General features: G+C 56.5%; 1 protein-coding gene across 13 annotated transcripts in view; it reads left to right on the forward strand.

Moving 5' to 3' along the window:
• Mcf2l (MCF.2 cell line derived transforming sequence like) overlaps nt 1-17,559 on the forward strand; it is a 93,929-nt gene that overhangs the window by 57,665 nt on the left and 18,705 nt on the right. For 12 of the 13 annotated variants that reach the window (XM_063247056.1, XM_023560654.2, XM_005007137.4 and 9 more), the window contains 7 exons: nt 3,808-3,898; nt 10,954-11,073; nt 13,682-13,798; nt 14,242-14,391; nt 15,059-15,183; nt 15,494-15,608; nt 17,212-17,331. In XM_063247056.1, coding sequence (XP_063103126.1) covers nt 3,808-3,898; nt 10,954-11,073; nt 13,682-13,798; nt 14,242-14,391; nt 15,059-15,183; nt 15,494-15,608; nt 17,212-17,331 — 838 coding nt within the window. Of the gene's footprint in view, nt 1-3,454; nt 3,668-3,807; nt 3,899-10,953; nt 11,074-13,681; nt 13,799-14,241; nt 14,392-15,058; nt 15,184-15,493; nt 15,609-17,211; nt 17,332-17,559 lie in introns of those variants that run through there. The other variant, XM_063247059.1, reaches the window with a different exon arrangement.

Here is a 17,559-nt window from a genome sequence, read left to right on the forward strand (position 1 = left end):
GTGCCTTCTCCTGCTCGGCAGAGTGGCCTCACACCTGCCCCAGGGGAGCCACAGTAGGGCTGTCGTTGGTCACATGTCACCGAGGTCTCCTGCAGTCTGGTTACTTTGTTGCTGGTACATCCTGCGCTTAGAATTGTGCATGTCCTCCACATGTCCTCCGGAGGTCCCTGCGTGAAAAATGACCCTAGAAAGGCAAGGCATTTGGGCTTTGGCAAGATCTCTTAGAAACCATGGAGGCATCTCCCACTGGCAGGATTTGCTTCCTTCACCCCGTCCAGACTGTGTCACCCTTCCTGTCCCTCCTGCCCTCCACATGTCCCACCATGCAGCTCCAGGCCCAGGGCTGCTCCCCAGCACCTTTCCTGCCATGGAACGCCCCGTTCATCTGCCACTTGGCCTCCCACCGAGGGGGCAAAGGACCTGGATGTAGTCATCCAGCTGCCAGGCTCTGGCCCTGCCTCTCCTCTTGCTTTTGACTCGAAAGTATTAAGATCTCTGTGCGCCAGTTTCTCCACCTGAAAATGGTGATGGACCTAGGGGGTGTTGTGGTTTTGATCATGATGTCCCCAAGCCTTGTGAGCTCACAGGCAGTGTTCGTGGAGGTTCACTGGGTCATAGGTGCGATGCTCATCCTGGATGAATCCAGAAGGGATCGGAACAGACTGTGGTGTTGTGGGCAGAGCTTGGCTGAGGAGACAGTCTCTGGGTGTGGTCTTGCCCTCCCAGCCCACCACCCCCTGCTTCCTGACCTCCATGCTCTGAGCAGCTCTCCTCCCCCAGGTCCCTCTGCCCTGCCATCCTGCCTTGCCCTGAAAACATGAGCCAAATTAAACCTCTCCTCTTTTTTGGGCGGAGGGGGGGGGGACTGGAGATGGAACTCATGACCTTATGCTTGCAAGGCAGGTGCTTATGCCACTGAGCTAAATCCCCAGCCAAATCTCTCCTCTTTTAAGCTCTGGGTGTCAAGAATTGTGTCCCAGCAATGAGGAAAGTGACTGTAAAGGTAGTGTGTGTGTAGAGCTCCCTGCTGTTCTGCAGAGGGCATGGAGAGGCTGGGCCCTCACTGTCCATGCCTGCAGGCCCAGCCCCATGCCCAGTTGCCCTGTGTCCTGCTCTACCTGCACCCAGGGCCAATTCTGGGCCATGGTGCTGCAGGAGCCATGAGCTATAAGAGGCACAGGTGTTCATCAGGGCCAGACAGAATTCACTGGTCTCAGACTCAGCTGTGAGTGGCTGATGGGTGCCCTGCTGAGGCTGCAACTTTAGACGCAATGTGGGCACATGTGGGCTGAGCTTCGAGTGCTGGTCACCTGCTCATCATTGCCTTCAGTGCCACCTGCAGAGCAGCCAGCTGAACGACTCACACTTGCTATGCCCTGCAAGATAAGTCCTGGCCCCATGCAGCCACCACAAAGCCCTGGGGAAGCAGGGATGTAGATCTCAGTCCCACTCTGGGCCCCGGCCACACCAAGATACAGAGGAACCTCCTCTAAGAGGAGGAGCCCACCCAAGTCCTCCCACCCCAGGTGGCCCTGTGAGCTCCCTTAGCCACCTCCCAGAGACACATTCTCCTAGCACGTATTCCTGAGTACCTGCAGGTTCCAGTTCATTGTGTCCCTCCACCATTCAACCTTGAACAGTTGGTAACTCTGCTTTCCTGTGAGAAACAAAATGCCCACTTTGTGACACTGTGGTACAGTGGAGACCCTGAGCCATGCAGTGACATGGAGACCTTGAGCCAAGGGTTTTCTATATGAGAGTGAAGACCCCAGGCAGGGCCCTCGGAGGGCATGGCTGTGTGAGGGGCGCCGGATGCCAGGCATGTGTGGTGGCTGGGCAAAGACAGATGACCAGTGCGACCCAGTGTAGAGGCACATGTGAAAGGGGCTGGGAGCCATGGCCTTGGGGGAGGTGGCGGGGGGATGCGGGGGTGGGGAAATGGTGGAGTTGGAAGCTGGCTGGGGCAGCAGTCAGAACAGTGAGGGGCTCTCAGGATGCAAGTAGACTGGAGTCTGAGGATGGCACCCACTGCATCTGAAGCACTGTTGAAATATGCAGGAGAAACTGAGTCAGGCTCTGTTGCTATGAAATAGTGAGCTCAGCTGCAGTGCTGATCGCTCCCTGGTGCTGTGGCCTCAAGCCGGGGACTCTTGTTGTGCACAACCCTGTGATGTTGGAATTTGGAGGTAGCTCGCGATGACCTTGCATCGGGGCCCCAGTCCCTCCTCCCTCCTCCTGTGCACACCCCTCTCACAGCTGCTCTCAGCAAACTCTGTGGGTCAAGTCTGCCTTGGGAGATTTTCACACCCCTGGTTTGGAGAAAGCATGCTATGGGCCTATTGGCCTGAGGCCCTCTCTCTGTCTCCATGGAAGGCGACAGGTGACACAAAGGCAGCCCAGCACAACCTCGAGGAGGGACACAGGAAGGCAGCATCCCATCAGCCATGCTGTCTCCAGAGCCCAGCATTTCTACAGCTGCACAGACTGCAAAGCTGGTCACATAACCTGACGTTTGCTACCTCCCCAGAGAGGATGTGACTGGGCCCTCAGCACAGCACCTGTCCCTCTGGCAGCTGTCACAATGCCACCTCCTCCTTGCTGTGTCCAGATCCCAGGCTGAGCCGGGGATTGCATGGCTTGGGCTGGGCAGCAAGGCTGGAGTTGCCCACTGGCAGCTGGAGTCAGGGCAGCTGCAACAAAACCCTGCTCAGGGCTATAGGGAGGGGCCAGGCTCCCCAGCACCAGGCCCAGCAGACACAGGGTTCTCCTCTGTCTCTTCACCAGGCTGCCAGTCACCTGCCAGAAGTGGGTCTGAAATCTGTGTGGCACAGTCAACAGCAGGAGGGCTGTTTTGAGTGAAAACTTATGCTTATTTGCGCATTTACCTGGAAGTGCTTGGCTGTTACCAAACCAAATTCCTTCACCCATGTGGGGCCCTCATTATGCAGCATGGTGTTAGCACAGCTGATGGCACAGGGGTACACACCTTACACGCAACAGTCGTGTACTTAGATTGGAGGCAGAGCACTCACGACACACATAGCACTGCAGACCGCGTAATGTCGAATGCTCTGCAGAATTCTGATTTCACTATAACCCAGAAACAGCCTGCTCAACTCTGCTCAGAGATCTGGAAATTAGCAATGCAAGCCAATGTCATCCTGGGCTGTCTCCTCCCTTTTGTCATGCATTGGCTGGTGGTGGCAGCTGCTGGCATTGCACCATTGGCTTGGACGGGAAAGCCTGGCGGAAGCCACCCTCCTGTGCCTACACTGTGACTCAGGCTCCTGCTGCCAGGCTGAGCCAGGGACACGGAGCGGTTATACAACTTGGGAGCTTGGGTCCCTGCCTCAGATGCTGCTGCGGAGGGCGAAAGCCTACACCGTGCTCCTGACGGATGCGCGTGAGCCTTTGGGAGCCTGGGGGGTTCACGCCCAAGCCTGTGGCAAAGGCATCAAGAGTGATCTCCTAAAGGGGATGCAAACGCAGACCAGAGATGCTGGGGCTGACATGACCCACAAGCCCTAGCACGTGTTTGGGGTGCAGCAAGCTGAGTCAGCTGCAGGAGGAGGAAGTGACCTGCTCTTTGTCTTGGATGAGACGCCTGGTTCTGGGGAAGGATGGCTCTGCTGGTCTCTGAAAGGATGTGGCCCATCTCAGGCCAAATGTAACCAGCACCCCGTGAAGGACCCGTAGATGAGACGGGGCTGGGGCTGCTCAGCCCTGCCATGTTCCTCAAGCAGAATGGCATGGGGGTGGAAGCCGGGTGCCTCTGCACACACTACCTGCTGTCTCTCCTTGTTTTAGCCTGCAAGATGCTGGCATCGGATTCATCCTGGTCATCGACAGGAGGCAGGACAAATGGACCTCCGTGAAGGCGTCGGTCCTGAGAATAGCAGTAAGTGTCACACAGTCCTGCCTTGCTCCTGGCCAAGGACAGCTCACAGAGCTGGAGCAGTTGGTGCCCCGTGGGAGGGCTGGGCCAGAGCTGGTTGCTGCGTGTGTGTGTGTGTGTGTGTGTGTGTGTGTGTGTGTGTGTGTGTGTGTCTGTGTGTGTGTGTGAGCACATGTGCAGTATGCACTATGTATTCATACATGTGCATGCACATGTGTGTGTTCATGTTCTCAGCTGGTTTGCTCTGTGGGACTCTGCTGTGGTTGTGGTCACTCCAAAATGGGCATGAAGTTCTGAACACAGGGACATGGAGCAGAAGCCACTTCCAGGGAAGAAGTGGGAAACTGCTAAACAGCTTTTCTGAGCAACCCTTTCCTTTCCTGCTCCACTGTTTCTTCCTTCACCTTCTTTGGCATCCCCTCCAAGCACTTGGGAACCTGCGTGTCCAGGGTTGTCTAGTCCTGAAGCCCATAGCCAGCTCCCTGTGCTCCCTCTCCAGCAGTCTTGGACCGATGGTGTTTTATCCCCAGCCGTCATCCAAGGGAGAGGATGTAATCAGCACCCAAAATGCCCAAGTGTCATCTCAGTGTTGCTGTACTCCTCCCACAATGGAGGGTGTGTGGCTCCTGTAGTCACCCACACTCCCACCCTGCCTGTCAGCTTCTGGACTGGTTGTCTGCTTAGAGGGTGCCCTTGGTGCCCTTGTCCTCTCCTGCTGCCTGCCCTCAGGGTCCTGAATCTGCAATGTCCTGGGTCCCCTGCTTCTCAGGGCTGTGCCCAGGTCCAGGGTCCAGGAGGAGCCCCTTCCATTGCTCCATTGCATCAGAGCTCATGTCTCACAGCTGAGTCCTATGTGAGATCCAGCTGGGTGTCCCTCTCACCTCCTGTCCCTGTCCCTACCTGACATGCATGTCCCTCCCCCTCAGTTGCTGGAAGGGATTAGGTCACCCGAACAGTCTCTCGAGGAACAGGCATCTACACAGTCAGCCTCTGGCCCATGTTCTTGGGTCCTGGACGGTGCCCATAACCAGTGCCTTGGGGTCCAGATGGCACTTGTGATCAGTGTCCCTGGGGCCTGAATGGTGCTTCTGACTAGCCCATATCCCTGGCATCTGGACAGTGTTTGTAACCAGCACCCAGCCAGTGTTTGTGACCAGTATCCCCAGGGTCTGGACAGTGCTTGTACCTGGCCACTGCTGGCTCAGCCCGTGCCTAGTCCCCACTGCATGTGTAGATCTGTCTGCATGTGGTTCTGACATGGGAAGATCTGGAACCTATCATAGGAAGCCAGTGTCAGCACCATGTCCTGACAACAGCCTCTGTGGGGGCAGACAGTCCTGGGCACACACTACCAGGTCCCAGGAGGTACACATTACTCCAAGGGAAGGCCACGTGGGTGTGACATGTGTGACAGCAGCATCGTACTGGCCAACCCAGCACCTCTGTCAACTACCAGTGTGATGAACTATGAGGTCGGCACTCAGTCATGGGTCCCTGTAGTCAGGACTGCTGGCATCCACTCCGCCTGGGGCCAGGCCTTCCACCTGCAGTGCCCTTGCGGCCACTTGGCAGGGTGTATGCATCCTCGCTCACACTCACACACGCCTGCCCCAGCTTCTAGCCACTCAGGGCCCAGCTCACTCCTCTGCCTCAGAGGCAGCCTGGGCATAGTGAGGCCACTGCCCAGCTGAGGCCTGACCTTGGTACCCTACTTTACTCCTGGCCATAAACATGCAGCATATCTGGGTAACACACGCCACATGTGCCACGGTACCATCATCACATGCTTGGCTCCTGGTTTGGATGACACAAAGTCCCCCAACACAAAGCTGCTTTTTAAGAAATGCAGTAATTATTTTGCAAAGCCAGAAGTGGTCCTGCAAGACCACCCTGAGGCCGTTGGGCAGCCTATAGCAGCCCATGGCCAGTGGAAGTGTGGTTTCATCCACTGTTACATTCAGGATCAGGGATTTCTAAAGCAACTGCCCTTAGCTTGAAGGCTTTGTTGTATTGGAATTGTCACTGATAGAACAGTACTTGAGTTTTTATGTTTGTACAAACTCCGAACCATAACACAGCCTTGGTGACACCATCCCTGAGTGGTTTGGAAAAGTGGAATTTAGGATCAGCCAGCAAACAGTCCCATGCTGTCTTGAGATATAGTACTTTCCCCTTCCCAGGATTTGCTGATGGTTCCAGCAGGTACCTGGCATGCTCTGGGCTGCTGAGTGTTGGGTCCATAGCTGGGCAGACACAGCAGGAGGTCCAGCAGGCGCAGAGCAGCAAGAATCTCTGAGGTAGCAGCCAGACACTGGAGGGTGGGAGACCTGTTGGGGTGGGGCCGGGCCCCGGGATCCAGGCCCACTGCTGTTCTGTGCTGGAGCCCCTCCCTGCAGCTGAAGTCTCAGGAGAGCCCGGCTGTGGACTGGCTAGGAGCCTCGAGAACTTGGGGAAGAGGTGGAGCAGGAGACCAGGCCTGGGACACTGCTATGGGAGAAGCCAGGAGAGGGGAAGGAGCGGAGGCAGGCAGCGGATAGTCCAGTCAGGTCACCTGGTCAGTGCAGGACAGTGTGGGTGGCTGTGATGCTCTGTGGTGGGACAGGGAAGACACTGGGCACAGTCCACACACACTGCCCACGGCTAGAAGGACACTGCATTTGGCTTCTCCAAGGTCTGGGCTGTTTCCGAGCCAGTGGTGTTGATTCATGTGGGCCACAGCCTACCCCTGGGGGCTGGGGCCTGGGTATCCACACTGGAGCCCAGCATCCAGCCTGGAAGCTGGCCCTGCAGAAGCAGAGCTGGGGACTTCTTGCCTGCTGCTGCCTGGCTTCCCACAGGACTGAATCTGAGGCTATGGGCTATTCTTAGCACCCTGCACCCCGCCCCTGCGCTCAGCTCCCCCAGGCTCGGGAATTTCTGTTAGATGCCTTCGGCTTGGCTCACAATAGAAAAATAAAAGGTGGGAAGAGCCAGAACCCAGTGTTCCTACAATCAGGTGTCCTGTGCAGACCCAGAATATAGCTCGACTGCTTTGCGCCAAGTGTCAGGGCAGGGAGTGCCTCTCTTCAATGGAGCTGACCCCCCTAGGGGTGGGGAGGGTGTCTCCCCAGACAGGCCCCTGGTCACATCCAGCAAGCAAGGGTGGCGACGATGAGACCAAATCCAAGCATCTGGGCCTCTCTCAGTCATGTGCTGCCTTGGGGTTTGGGCTGCCCCACTGGGTGTGTCTCTTACAGAATTTCTGAGTGCCTCTGGTAGCTGCTGCTGTAGAAACTAACTCTTCTCCACGTGAGTATATATGAGCAGCTCAGAGGATTTGTGTTGATGCCCAGAGCTGGCCTCATTGGAGCGGAGCCCTGTTCTGAGTGTTCTTGAGAGGACCTGAATCGAGGTAGATTCAGAGTGATGCTGAGGCAGTGTGGGGCCTGCACAGGGCTCTGGAAAGCTGCAGTCTGTATTGGTGGGGAAGCTCCAAACCAAGCAGCTGCTGGACCAGGTCCACTGTACCCAGTGCCACTGCTGAAGCCCAGCCCTGTGCTGCCCTGAGCTCAGGGAGGATTGGGCTACAGGGCAGGAGAATGTGGAGCAGCCCTAGGAGCTGCCCCACACTGAGGGCCTCTCTGTGGAGGTGGTCCTGTCCAAGAGTCCACAGGGCTGTCCACATTGGGTCCCCTGGGAACACAGGCCCAAGCTCACAGACCAGAGGCAGTAGGGCCCAGGGCACTAAGAGAGAGTGGCTGCGACATCTCTTTAGCCCTCACTGAAGAGGTGGAACTGTAGTCTAAGTGTGGGGACAGTACGAGACCAGGCCTCTCAGGGGACCCTGCACTGTCCACCACCAGCCTGAGGCCAAGACCCTGCCCTCAGCCCTCAGGAGGCATCATGGGATGGAGGTAGGGAGCAAGCCTATCCCAGGCATTTGCCGCTGTCCAGGAGAGAGCTCGTGATCCATGTTTCTGGCCTTCACCTGGGCTTTTAGGAACAGCTGTGTGGGTAAGGACCATGGTGGGTAGTCACCGAGATGTCCTGTCCCCAGCGCTCAGTTTCTGCCCCACCTCAGGGCTCATATCCCTAGCAATGGTGATCTGGTCCACACAGAATATTCCAGAAGGAAAGGGGCAGGAAGTCTGCTGAGATGATGCCCTTCCTGCTGGTTTTATCCCTTGTGGTTTTCACTAAAGTTTACAATGTTCATCATAGTCTCAAGGACTGGGAGCTCAGGGCACCCCCTCCACTCCTACCCTTCAGGAACCTGACCCAGAATGTGGAGGTGGCAACCTCCGGCTTTGTGCTTTCAGGGTGCTGTGCTGTATCTCAAGTTAACAACACAGGGTGGGTGTGGTCCTGGATGCCGCTGTCGTCCTCCCCCCCCCCCTGCCATGTAGCAGGACCTCACTCCTCAGCCCATTGCTGGGTATGCAGGGCTCCTGTGTATGCACAAGGTGTGTGTCTTGTGGTCCAGCAGCATCAGCCTGAAGATGGATCTGGAGTGGGGAGGTGGCCCCCAACAGAGGAGAGAGGCTCATACGTCAGCACCTCTGCCTCAAAAATGCTTCATTCCAGAGAGCTTCAGACGGGCTTGGGAGGTGTGAAGGGAACAGTCTCCTTAAGGAACCATGGATACTTTGTGTGTGTGTGTGTGTGTGTGTGTGTGTGTGTGTGTGTGAGAGAGAGAGAGAGAGAGAGAGAGAGAGAGAGAGAGAGAGACATGCGCACGCACATAGAAACACCCCACACATGCACAGAGAGATAAGCAAAGACACAGAAGCTCTCCCACACATGCATAGAGACACATGTGCAGAGTCACATGCTCAGGGACACACATGCAGAGACACAGAACCAGCTACAAATACATGCTTGGAGACACACAGTCAGACCACACACACATGCTGACAAGCTATCTGCTGGCCTGCCATGGTGACCACTTGCCTTGTTCCCCCAGGACACTAGAGGATGTGCTGTGCCACCTCAGGGTAGTGCACCTGTGTCCCTGGGAAACAGAGTCCCATGCAGGCATCCGAGCTCCCAGCCAGTATGCGTGGCCGGCAGGTCTCTGCCCCTGCCCCCCAGCTTGAGCACCTCTGACTCAGTCTCAGGTGTCCACCAAGGCACAGGTGACCTTGTGTGTGAATATCACCTTCTGTGCGCGTAGGACAGCCAGCTGACAAGTCTGCCTGGCCAGGTTTTGACTGCTGTGCTGAGACTCCACCTGAACTTGTGATTTCTCACTCCGTCTTTAAGAATACCAAGTGAGAGCCAACCAGCCGCCACTGTTTCTACTTCCGAAGCCCCGTCAGGCCATCGCCCCTATTCCTGGGCCTGAGTCTTGGAGGATTGGCCCCAAGGAGTAAGCAGGATGGCTTTCATGTTGAGCAAAAATCTGTCATTTTATTATCACTTGATTAATTTACAAAAATATAAATTACATTGTTTATAGCCTCCATTCCAATCTTGCATTTTTTTAAAATTAAAGCTGAGTTTTAGACCTTTCCTCAGCTTTTAATACAGAAGGTTGATTCAGAGGTGGTGTACACTGATAGTCCCAGCACTCAGCAAGGCTGAGCCAGGAGCATAGGAAGGCAACTTAGTGACTTACCAAGACCCTCTCTTAAAATTTAAAACATTTTAAAGGGCCTGAGAGCATAGCTGGGTATGAATGAAGGCCCTGGATTCAATCTCCTCTACTGCCTGCCAAAAAAGCCAATGCCAGACCAGAAAGTATAACTTGCTATTGTTCACACCATGTGTCCACAATTAAAGCCTCCTCACTTGGCTAGAACCTGAGGATTATTCTACTTAGCACAAAGACTCAATAACTTACACAGAGAAAATCCTAAAGCAGAGAGAGGAACATGCCCGGCTCATCTCCGGTGGGCCTGGAGAGTGCCTTCCCTGCAAAGAGCCGGTCTCGGACATCACTCAGGTGACATTAGCCCAAAAGCTGACCTGTGAGCCGTGAGTCCAGGTGCAGAAACTGTGGATCGGATCAGAGGACAATGTGATTCACTGTCACCTCTGGGCAGCGTGCTGGGGCGGGGGGGGGGGGGACAGCTGCTTTAAAAGGCGGCCAGTAGCACCAACAATGCAGGGGCGTGGATGTCCCCTGGTTGACAGGTGGCCCTGAGCAACTTTAGGTCCTGATGCCTTGGGTCGGGTCCTCTCCACATGAGCACAGCTGGGCGTCTCCTGCTGCAGAGGGTGGAAGGACAGTCACCACTCCCTGCAGTCAGGTCACAACCACTTGACCTTGTCATGGAGCCAGAAAGGAGGAAGAACACCTAGGCCACTGCCTGCAGGAGGAGCCTTGGTCGCACTGACCGGGCATCCGCCACACAGGGTGACACCTGAGGCCACCTAACCTCTGTCCACCAGGAGGGAGAGGCAGCATGCCTAGGGTCATTCCATCCTCAACGTGGTGTGGTGACCAGGCCACTTTTGTCCCCATTACATACAGAGAAACTGAGGCACTCACAAGTAAAGTAACTGGCCCTGGGTCCACATTCCTGTAGGTAACAAATAGGCCTGTGTCGCTATTTGAGTGCCTGTGTGTGCTGGGGTGGAACTTATTTTTGTTCTGTTTTAGGCAACACATACAGGTATCTAGGTAGCTTGTTTGGACAAGTATGTTCACATCCCGTGACAGAGCCCTGCTACTGGGCAGTCGGGGTCTGTGCCCTCTGGAGCAGAGACACGGGTGGCAGGGTTGTCCACGACACAGGGTACGTGCTCCAGGCACCTGGAGTAGAAGCATCCCCACTGCCTACCTCATCTTTACATGACCTCCTCCTGTGCACACCACGTCCAGAGTCCCCTCCACAGGAGGACAGTCATTGCCAGGGCCACCCCAACAGCACCAGTGCCCTCAGCTGGCTCTGTGAAAGCCCCGCCCCACATGAGCTCCCATGTGAGTGAGTGCAGGGCCTGGGAACCTGCACTGGTGAACTGAGAGCACAGTTCACCCAAGCCTCCAACCCAGGGCTTATGAGCAGCTCGCAGCTGGACCATCAGCCACTGGGAGAGGACCCCGTGGTCTCACCAGGACCCACTCTGTCTCACAGGCATCTTTCCCGGCAAACCTGCAGCTGGTCCTCGTCCTTCGCCCAACAGGATTCTTCCAGAGGACCCTCTCAGACATCGCCTTCAGGTTCCACAGAGATGACTTTAAGATGAAGGTGCCGGTGAGTGCGTCTGGGACTGCCCGGGACCCTCAGGTTAACCTCAGGCTGCAGCCATCAACCAATCCTGTGGGTGTGGTCCTCTGCCTGGTGCTGTCTGGAGCGGCCAATGCCCTTGCTGCTCACCCCGGTCTTGGCACCCCAAGCCCACAGTGCACAGGCACCCACAGGGACACTCGCCTATCCAACCATGAGTTGCAGATGTCCCCACACCCAGTGAAAAGGGACCAGGGAGAGAGTGCAAATGTCCCCAGGCCCATAGAGGACACTCAGGCCATTCCACCCTCACTCTGGCTCTGTCAGTGCCCCTGGAGCACGGTTGTCATGTCCCTTAAAGAACAAAGGCCTTTGAGGCCCCTGAGGCCACTCAGGAGACCCTGATGCTGGTCTACACTGCAACGGCTCCTGCACTGCCCCAGAAGGCCTGCCAGGCAGTATACCCAGAGCTTATTCCTTTCACAGAGGGGACAGGAGGGGCCAAGTAGGGGCCATGTCAGGCCACAGGGCTCTCCAGCAGTTCTTTGGTCTCCCGGAAGCATCCAAGGGACAGGTTGTTGGCCACTAGGTCACTGCCTACTGATCCAGGTGGCACACGCCTTCCCTGAGCAGAACGGCTCCCCAGGGCTGGGCTGTGCTACTTGTCCTGCCCTTGATGGCCCTGCCCACCTGTCCTGTCTGTGAAGGCACTGCCCCCTCCATAACAACACACCCTCCCCCGCCTCGATGACCCAGATCTTCAGCACGGAGTAGTAACGTGGCATCTGGACACTCCATAGTGAGGCCACCCAGAGGCACTTGTGGGTCTCAGGAGCCATCCTGGTGGCCTCTGGGACAACAGGCTCCCAGTCTTTGGGACACTGCACCCTGGTGCCCCACAGTGCCTGTGTCCAGGCAGCCAGTGTCCTAGAGCTGATGCAGGCAGAGCTTCGAGCAGTTGCTTGGCCCAGTGAAGTCAACCTGACCTCGAGGTGCTGAGCTGTTCACCTGGTGTCTCCAGACAGTGGCCTGTCAGGCAAGGACATGTTCTATGGCCTGGCACTCAGAATGGCATCTGCAAGTGCCGTGAATACCAGGCGTGCGTGCTGAGGAAGCCAGCAGGCCTCTCTCAGTGCCGCTTCCTGTGCAGAGTGATGTGGTAGTGTCAGCAGCTGGCAAAGTGGGTCCCATTTGGCCCAGCCTTCCCCCACTAGGCATTTTCCCGAAAGAGCTAGATATCACATTACAGTGACCTCCGCACGACCATGTGTATACAGGCAGTGCATCATTGGCTAAATCTTGGAAGCAGCCTAGGTGTCCATCGCCAGAGGAATGGACAAAGAAATCGTAGTGCCTACACAGAGTAGAGTTCTACTCTGCCATAAAAAGGGTGAAGCTGGGGTGGCATTCAGAGGCTGCATGTAGACACCAAAATGTTAAGTGATATAAGTCAGACACCTGAGCCTGAACACAGCGTGGTCTCTCCTACATGAGTGGCTCAACACGTAAGCAAATTAAAGAACAAACTGAAAGGTGGATGACAGGAAATGGGGAGGCAGATCATCTGCAGGAGGGGAGGGGCCAGGGCATGGGAGGCGCAGAGAGGAAGCTAAATGTGTCCCAGCACCGGCTCCTCTAGCGTGTGATCACACTGGTGCTGACAGAATCCGCTCTTACACCTGCCAGCTCACTGACCTGCAGACAGTTTTAGAAGCGTCATCTGGAGGCCACGGCTGTTAACAAGTACACAAGGGCAGGGAAGATTGAGAATGTCCAAAGACCTCAGAGGGTGGTGACGGCCTGGGGCTGCCTGCAGGCCCTGGCCAAGGACTGGGCTGGTGGACAGCCAGGGAGTGACTTATTAGAACCGAGAGTGTAGAGTCGTCGTCTCTGTGAGGACTCTGGGGGGAACCGAGTTCTGTCACGCTGAAAGTAGTACAGCGGCCTCTGTCTGGGCACCTCCATCTGGATGTCTTAGATGCCTTCCCACAGGCCCAGGCAGCAGAACAGCCCCACTGAGAACCACCTCCCACTGACCCTGGGTTGAGTAATTCACGGAGCACCATCAAGTTGAGTCATAGCCCGGCCCAGCAGCCCTATGCTGTCAGCTCTGCCCTGACAGTCACTGAGCTTTACCTTGGACTCGCACTGGAACAGAGATGGTGAAGACAAGCCCAGCATGCATGGGGGCCCCTTGGCTTGTGGCCTGGTCCCCTCTTGGGGCTGCCAGTCCCCCTGTCCAGACTGAGTGCTGAGCTAATTCTAAGCTGCACCGTGTAACCTCACAGTGGTCTCGGGATTGGGAGGACAGCAGGTTTGGGGCGGAGCACCTGTAGGTTTCCTTGCTAAGTTCTGGGAGGCTGGGTAGTGCGCTCCATATCAGAGGTGCCAACGGCTGCCGGCCCCTCTGCTGAAGGTCCACATGCATCCCAGAGCCATCTCAGGCCCCAGGTCTGACCTAGTAGGATCCACAACATGGATGAGGAAACTGAAGCATAGAGAGAACCAATAACATACAAGGTCAGGAAGGACACAGCTGGACTCAAACCTGGTCCTCTCGAGTCTGAAGCCCTGGTTGTTGCCCAGGTCGTTGCTCTGCCACACCTGCTCTGCTGATGGGGCTTTGTTCCCTCAGGTCATAATGCTGAGCTCAGTGCCAGAACTACACAGCTACATCGACAAGTCGCAGCTGACCGAGGACCTTGGGGGGACCCTGGACTACTGCCACTCACGCTGGCTGTGCCACCGCACGGTGAGTGTGACCTAGCCTTGTGGGCGAGTCCACAGCTGACCCAGAGGGGCTGCTCTGCATGAGGACTCAGCCTTAGACACGCGGCCCCAGCAGCGCCAGGCACCCTCCCCAAGAATGAGGAGATAGTCTCAATAGACTTAGTCATTGTGAAGATCTAACATGAGTAATAAGTTCGGGAGTGGTTGCTTGGGGTTGGAGACAAGAAAAGGAAAACTCACAACCGTGTGTTGTGATTGTGACACACACTTAGCAAAGACAGATAGACACCCTGGCCCATCTGGAGGGCCTGCCGGGTAGGTTCAGGAGGGCCCTGGCCAGGTCACCCGGACCACAGGCCCAGCTGCACTCCTTCCCCAAGGCGGTTGGTTGCAGTTCACTGTCGGCTTTCAGGAGGCTACAGGCGCTTTTGTGGCAGCTGGTGACCGGTGAGCTCCTCTTTCCAGGCAATCGAGAGCTTTGCATTGATGGTGAAGCAGACGGCCCAGATGCTGCAGTCCTTTGGGACCGAGCTGGCTGAGACTGAGCTGCCAAACGACGTCCCATCCACCAGTTTGGTGCTGAGTGCACACACAGAGAAGAAGGACAAAGCCAAGGTACGTGCAGCTCCCTGGGGCTGCAGGAGCGCAGCTCTTCCATCTCCTGTGGCAGCTCCTGAGATGCCTGAGTGACTCTGCAAACTGTGGCCCAGAGTCACAGGCATGAGCCGGCCCTTCCTCCAGTGCAGAGTCTGAGCCAGCCAGTTGGGCTGTCTTCCCTCAGTGATGCTCTGGCCAGAGTGCTAAGCAGGCAGGGACCCTGCCCGTGCCTCATTGCAGGCAAGGAAGAGGCGATGAACTGCAGCCTCCAGCTGCTTTCTGTGGTAAATATGCTGCCACCTGAGCCCGGCAGCCTCATGTCCAGTGCCAGTGTGCAGCGGTTATGGCCTGCTTGGTGTCCCCAGGACTCTGCCCTGGTGCTGCCAGCCAGGTGGTCACACCCACGACCAGCCTTTGTTCTGAAGAGAATTGGCTTGGAAGAGAGACAGGCGTTAGGAAGCCTGGTTTCTGGTTACGTTTTTACCTTACCCCAGTGCCTGGCCGATCTGTAACCCTAGCTCCACGCTGATGCAAACAGGAATGAGCCGCCTGACAGCTGCCACTCCAGTGTGGGGCGGAGTGTGGGCACAGTTGCACAAAGGAGATGGTCTCATGCCGCTGTGGATGACACAGTCTGAGCATGTGACCAAGTGGGCCGAGGTGTGAGGCTGTGCTGTGCCTGCAGGAGGATCTGCGGCTGGTGCTCCAGGAGGGGCAGGGCATTCTCGAGAGCCTCCAGGACCCACCAGCCGAGAGCACAGCACAGGGCGTGAACCAGGACCAGCTGGACAGCCAGGCCACCGTGCAGAGGTGAGGCCCATACCAGCCCAGACCCTCTAGACACTGCACTGAGTCAGTTTCTCCATCTGTCAAATGCAGCAGTCCGAAAGGCCTGCCAGCTGTCGGCCAGAGCAGGCAGTGCAGGCTACTGCCCACAGCCAGAGTCAAAGCTAGGGAGGCCCCATGCGCTCTGCCCCTGCACTGTGGGTGACAGGAGACTGAGCCTTGCCTGGCAAGACCCCCTCCCTGTGAGTTCGGACCTGCCCCCACCTCGACAGCCTGGACTCCTGAATCTGGCATCAGGGTCAAGACCCTCACTCATGCCCGCTCTGTTTCACAGGCTCCTGGCACAACTGCATGAGACGGAGGCTGCCTTCGACGAATTCTGGGCCAAACACCAGCAGAAGCTGCAGCAGTGCCTGCGCCTGCGCCACTTTGAGCAGGGCTTCCGCGAGGTGAGGCCAGGGACAGGCTCTTAGCAGAGGACAGGAGGCAACTGGCCTATGGGCTGTAGGAGGGCGGGGCCTCCGAACAGGGGAGGGGCAGAGTGGAGGATGGCGTAGGGGCGGAGCCTTGGGGTGGGGGCGGGGCCTCTGAACCCCAGGCAGGGCTGGCAGCTGCAGAAAGTGGTGCTTGTAGCTTGTTTCTCTCTGGACTACAGAGGCCTCTTCAGAGCAAGGGCTGTTTTTTAAGTTAAGCATTTTATTTAGAGATCGTAGGTCCAAGAGCAGCTGTGAAGAGTAATCCCAGTGCCCCAGAGGTTACAGGATAGCAGGGCACACGGCCACACCCTTGGGTCTGCACAGCCAGGGACAGGGCCCTTCCCTCCGGCTGGCTACTTGTGGGGCACACTGTCCCTGTGGAGGGGGCCATGTAGTGGAACTCTCAGTGTGGCTGTCCAGGGTTCTGCAAGGTCCCTGGCTTGCGTGTGGGTGTTTCCTTTATGTGGCAGAGCTGTGTCCTCGAGGAAGCTCCCTCTAGGTCTGGTCACTGTGAGTGTCAGTGTGCCAGGGTCCAAGTGATATCCGGCATTCCCACACGCAGTGCCCACGAGCCGTCAAGCTTTCAGTGTGGTCTCTGCGTTGATATCAGGCTCCCACCTGGTGGGTGTGGCCTGGTTCTCATGACCCAGTTGCTGCCCAAGGCCCTGTGCTGAACTCTGCTGTCTCAGGCACCAAGCCTGACACAGGGTGTGAGACACCCACACCGCTCAGCTGCCATCTAGTGGAAGACAGCGTGGGCCTCGTCCTCTGGCTTCTCCTGCCTGTCCTGCTGTCTGCAGGGAGCTGCTGGCTGATGTAGTGGCCAGGTCACATTGTGTAGTCTGCCATGCTGTCTTGGCATCAGTGTATTAGGCTGTTCACGCTGGGGACCAATGTTAGTATATTAGACTTTAGTCTGCATTTTATCTGGTATATTCTTTTTGTTCTATTTTTTCCCTTGTTTAACCCTTCCTGTGGTTAGTTGAACAGTTTCCAGAATTTGGTATTCATTAAACTGTAGTACTTTTTGGATTTATCTCATGGTGCCAGTGTTTTAGTGGCGCCTCTGAGTGATGTATTATAACTTATTTTACACACTGTCACATCATCATAGTATGATGTGTAATACACACCTTCAGGCTCCTAGAGGGAGACGAGCTCTCTGTACTCACCCCACCCCCACATATGGTGACGTTACCTCAGCACTCTCCCTGCCTGCACTTGGAACCACACCCATGTCCTTACCACACAGCCCAGAAACTCCAAGAGCAGTGAGCCTGAGTTCCGCCATGCCACCTGCGTGGGCCAAGCAAGGGAAAAGGCCCCATCCTATCCCTTGATCACAGGTCGGAACCACAGCCCCACAGCACCTTGCATACCATGCCTAGCACCCATGTGCAACCCATTTCTGTCCCTTCAGTTTCCAGGAGTCCCCATGAGCAGGCAGCAGGCTAAGACCAGGAGCTGTGATCCTTGGTGGACAGGGGCAACTCTCAGCCTGGCTATGTCCCTGGCTTCCTTGTCCAGCCCAGGCTCCCTCCTGGCATGGCTCTCAAATTGGCCTCCTTTGTTCCAGGTCAAAACTGCCTTGGATACAGTGTCCCAGAAGATAGCGACTTTCACGGACGTCGGAAACAGCCTGGCACATGTGGAGCACCTGCTGAAGGACCTGGCCAGCTTCGAGGAGAAGTCCAGTGTGAGGAGGGGCACCAGGGCAGGGGAACCACCACCAGCACCTACCGCGGCCTCGGGCACATTCCCTGCCCTTGGTCAGCCTTTGTTGCAAAGCTCCGGCTCATTCACCGCCCCCATCCCCCCCACCCCGTGCAGTGATGTGTCCTTGGGCTGGACTGCTCCCACTGCCTCTGGGTCCGCAGGAGCCCTGGCCCCAGTGCAGCTTCGGGATGGATGAGTGATATTCAGT

The sequence above is a fragment of the Cavia porcellus genome, unplaced genomic scaffold (genome assembly GCF_034190915.1).
Source record: "Cavia porcellus strain 051 isolate PalLab524CR breed Dunkin Hartley unplaced genomic scaffold, mCavPor4.1 scaffold_4, whole genome shotgun sequence".
Classification (NCBI taxonomy): Eukaryota; Metazoa; Chordata; class Mammalia; order Rodentia; family Caviidae; genus Cavia; species Cavia porcellus.